The 4,170-nt window shown below is 51.7% G+C and overlaps 1 protein-coding gene across 1 annotated transcript; it reads left to right on the top strand.

Moving 5' to 3' along the window:
• Window positions 1–1,308: 1,308 nt before the first annotated feature.
• On the top strand, window positions 1,309–3,127 carry DACRYDRAFT_112018 (alpha/beta-hydrolase; the record flags this gene model as incomplete). The annotated part of the gene is made up of 5 exons (XM_040769330.1): window positions 1,309–1,533; window positions 1,583–1,909; window positions 1,980–2,392; window positions 2,440–2,715; window positions 2,770–3,127. 5 exons carry the CDS (start codon window positions 1,309–1,311, stop codon window positions 3,125–3,127), a joined length of 1,599 nt encoding a protein of 532 aa, XP_040623951.1.
• Between the last annotated feature and the right edge of the window lie 1,043 nt (window positions 3,128–4,170).

The following is a 4,170-nucleotide window of genomic DNA, read 5'->3' as shown; positions in this document are numbered from 1 at the left end:
TGCTCGCAAACGGATCCAGTTTGCACAGATATCCACATCTACTCCCGTTGGATTATGATGTTGATGCCGATCAGAGTTGATGACAGATGCTACGATTGATCGCTGTTGACGACAATGAAATTGGACATTCTCTCCACATTCCGTGCCAGATTGCATTAAGCGTGTATATTGGATGCGTGCATCGGTATCTTCATGCCCCACCGTTGTATCGAGCATATCCTCTTCCAACTCGGGTAACAGTTCCGCGTCTTGACCATGCTGGCCGAGAATCGTGGGACGTAATTTATTACGGACTGTAGCCAGGAGATCCCAGCCGCTCTGGAAATGAAGCAGCCAGATGCATGTGATTAGAGGACTCGTGCTCTTTGCTCTCTACATAGTCAATCATATCGAGCTCCTTGATGTTTTCCTTGAAATCGGTTTAGAGCACTTTAATGACCACGAGATCATCATCCTGCATGTCCCTTGCAAAATTGCACCCCGCCATAATAACCCGAACCACAACTTAGGAGTGGCATTTGTGGCATGGCGGCGCAAGGGTCGGTGGCTGAGCCCAAATGCGCCGCTCTGATTGGTCCAAACCCCCTATGCTTCCGGAAGCAAGAAGACCCTAGCCGAGAGGGATGCGAAAAGTACACAAGTTCTCTGAACCTACATCACCTCACCGCCCTTTCCACCTAACGACAGGAAAAAGACCAGATCAAATACTTGATGCGTACGACACCATAACCCGAGCAGGTTAGCGTGTTGCGTGTCAGGACTCTCGGGTGGAGGCATGGTGCGAAGAGCTCGCATCTTTCGACGCTGTCAAGGTTCGACTAAATCTCAAGTCGTTCGGCCAAAGCACGAGTACTTACGATCCTGAGTGACGAGCTGGGCGAACCTGTCTCCTTCTCCATGGTTTGCCTCTCCTCTGTTTGTGTGGAAAGCATCCCGACAAGCATCAGCTACTTAGGGAATATATGTGATGGCCTGTCTCATGTTGAGAACGATCTGATAAAAGTCACTAAGAGGACATCAATTGCGTCCTGCGGTCCTGCCTTTCTTGGACATCCGACCTCCACATTTGTCGCTGGCAGTGATGGGTTCTTTTGACCTTCTTACCATATGTTTTTGTGAAGGATGTGTTGGAGGAGCTGTTATCGTGGTTCGTCACACCTGGATCAATGCATTTCATTCCCGAGACTTGACCAGACATCTGAACCGTCTTTTACAGCAAGGTCTCATGATGCACTGCAAAGAGAAGACGATCTACCTTAAAGGCGACAGGAGTTGCTCTCTGGGGACCCAGGGACAGTTTCGTGCACAATGGTCCAGGTGTCTCTGCTGTTGCTTGTTGTTGTGCTAGCGAAATCCACTTTGGCGGTATATCCTCTCGTTGACCTCGGATACTCGAAATATCTCGGAACGGCACAGACCAATGGTGTCACATCTTGGTGGGGTATGCGGTTCGCCGCGCCGCCTCTCGGGAACCTGCGATTCCGTGCTCCTGAAGACCCGGTGTACAATGGGACAGTGCAAACAGCGAATACGGTGAGTTCAGTTGAGTTCGATTGAACGTTCTCACCTGAACACTATCCAGCACGGACCGCTCTGTCTTGCAACAGGCGGATTGCCGAACGATACAACGACGTCTGAAGACTGCCTGTTCTTAGATGTCTACGCACCCTCCAATGCCACGGTAAAGTCCAAGCTGCCTGTATTCCTATGGATTCAAGGGGGTGGTTTCAATGCCAACTCCAACGCCAACTACCGCGGAGATGGGATGATTCTTGCATCCGGCATGGACATCGTGGTAGTCAACTTCAACTATCGCGTCAGTCTGTACGGGTTCTTAGCCAGCGAGGAAGTGGTCGCAAACGGCAACACCAATGTTGGCCTGCTGGATCAGAGGTTTGCCGTGGAGTGGGTGCAGAAGTAGATCACCTTGGTTAGTATTCCCCTTCACCTCTTATGCGCGAGCATTTACCGTACTCCAGTTTGGGGGTGATCCCGGACATGTCACGATCGGTGGTTGCAGCGCTGGAGGTGCATCGATTACTTTCCAACTAACCGCTTATGGGGGGCGCAATGACGGTCTTTTTCACGCCGCGGCCGCTGAGTCTGCAAGCGTGTTCACTATTCTCACTGTGGCGCAATCCCAGTACCAATATGACGCCTTAGTGGCTCGGATTGGATGCAGCAATGCCACCGACAGTCTTGCTTGCTTGAGAGCTGTGCCAGCCACAACGCTCCAAGCCAACAACTACTACATCCCATACCCCGGACTTGGACCGAACGCCAGTTCGCCGCTGTTCATGTACGATGCGGTTATTGACGGCGACTTCATTCAAGACTTCTCCCAACGGCAATTTGCGGAGGGAAAGTTCGTCCAGGTACCCGTCATCTACGGGTAAGCCGCTGCCCATGGAGACGTGCACCTGAATAACTTGTAAACAGTGACGATACCAATGGTGGTACGGACTTCGCCCCTAAGAACACGACGGACTATGCACAGATGGACCAATTTCTCATCGATAATTACCCAACCATGACGCCCGACCAGATTACCGCGTTCAACTACATGTACCCGGAGGACATGGAGTTCTTCAACGGAACAGGCGCATTCTGGAGGACGACTAGCAACGCGTACGGAGAATTGGCCTATCTCTGCCCAGGAATGTTCGTCAGCACATCCTATGCGGCCTACAGTACTTTCGGCAGTTGGAACTACAGGTAAGCTCATCATTCAATCATTTTCGACCACCGGGCATTGAGCTTGTGTGCAAGATACAATGTTGAGGACCCAACTCAGATGGCGGAGGGGTACGGCGTGCCTCACACTGTTGAGACTGCTGCGATCTGGGGACCAGCGTACGTCTCCGGAACACCCCCAGCCTCCTACTGGCCAAATGGAACGAACGCGGACATCGTTCCGGTGTTGCAAGGCTACTGGACAAGCTTCATACGGAGCTACTCACCCAACACGTTCCGCTATCCTGGCAGTCCGGTGTGGCAGGAGTGGGTTCCGTCGATGCAGAACCGTCTCATGATCATGACAAATGCGACGGCGATGGAGACAGTGGACATTAACGAGCAGGCGAGATGCGCGTACATCACGGCCAACAGCGTGTCTTGGCTGCAGTGAAAGTCCCGTACAGTAATGCTAACCTGTTCTGAATGAATTGTTGCTCACTCGGAGAGGCTTAGCTCTGACAATCATGCCATGTAGCAGAAACAGGAGATTACAACGGGCAAGACTACTCCTCCTAGAATCACACGACCCGCGACCGCAGCTGTCCCCACCTCTTCATGAGACGTATCTTTCCCCCCTCCAGCTCAAAATCGTTCCTCCCCCTTCCTCTCTTGGGAGATCTTACAGCGCCCAGCTAAGCCAGAACATCTCCCCCCCTGCCCGCCCAACTGGCAAAAACGTCTTGTACAGCATACGCAGGCGGATGATCATCTCCGTCACGCGCTTCTTCCACGCTGAGCGAAGCTGCTCAACCGCTCGCAGCGCCTGAGCAACAGCACATAAGGAGGACGGCCGCACAGAAGCGAAGAGGGGTGAAGGCAAAAGCCCAAGATGAAAGGAGCAGAAATTGCGCAAACCACGTACTGTCACGATCTACATAGATAATCCAACCATGAACAACCCAATACTGTCGTAGCCAGAGTGTTAGTTGGCTTTTCCCCACGCAATGTGCGGTTAACATTGGACTCAATGATGATATAGGAATACCATGAACACGGATTGAGCAACCTTGCCACCTCCCTGACCAATCTCTCTTCTCATTTTCAACTCTCTGGATCATCCAACCATAATCTAACCATATTACTCACCGAATAGGGATGGGTACAATACAACTGACGCGCAACAAATCTGACGGTATGTGGAGGGAAATGAGCTTGATTATTTCTCGGATAGCGTTCGCTTAAGTAGCTGGATAGCATGATTTACAGAATTCGCTACGAATGCAAGGTACTACATAGAATAAATAGTCTTAGTTCAACTCCTCCAGGCTCCGGCCACCGACTGCTTTCTTCATGGCCTCAGCCGCAGCATGATGTTTGTACGCAGCACGACGTTCCTGACGAGGTGCACGGCCTGCACCTTCCGCGTCCCCCTTCTTCGCAATGTACATCGCCTTCATCTCTTGGGAATAGGTGTGGAAGACATCGTATAGCCCC

This window comes from Dacryopinax primogenitus, assembly GCF_000292625.1.
Source record: "Dacryopinax primogenitus strain DJM-731 SS1 chromosome Unknown DACRYscaffold_24, whole genome shotgun sequence".
Taxonomy (NCBI): domain Eukaryota; kingdom Fungi; phylum Basidiomycota; class Dacrymycetes; order Dacrymycetales; family Dacrymycetaceae; genus Dacryopinax; species Dacryopinax primogenitus.
This window is presented reverse-complemented; position numbering and strand designations above follow the sequence as displayed.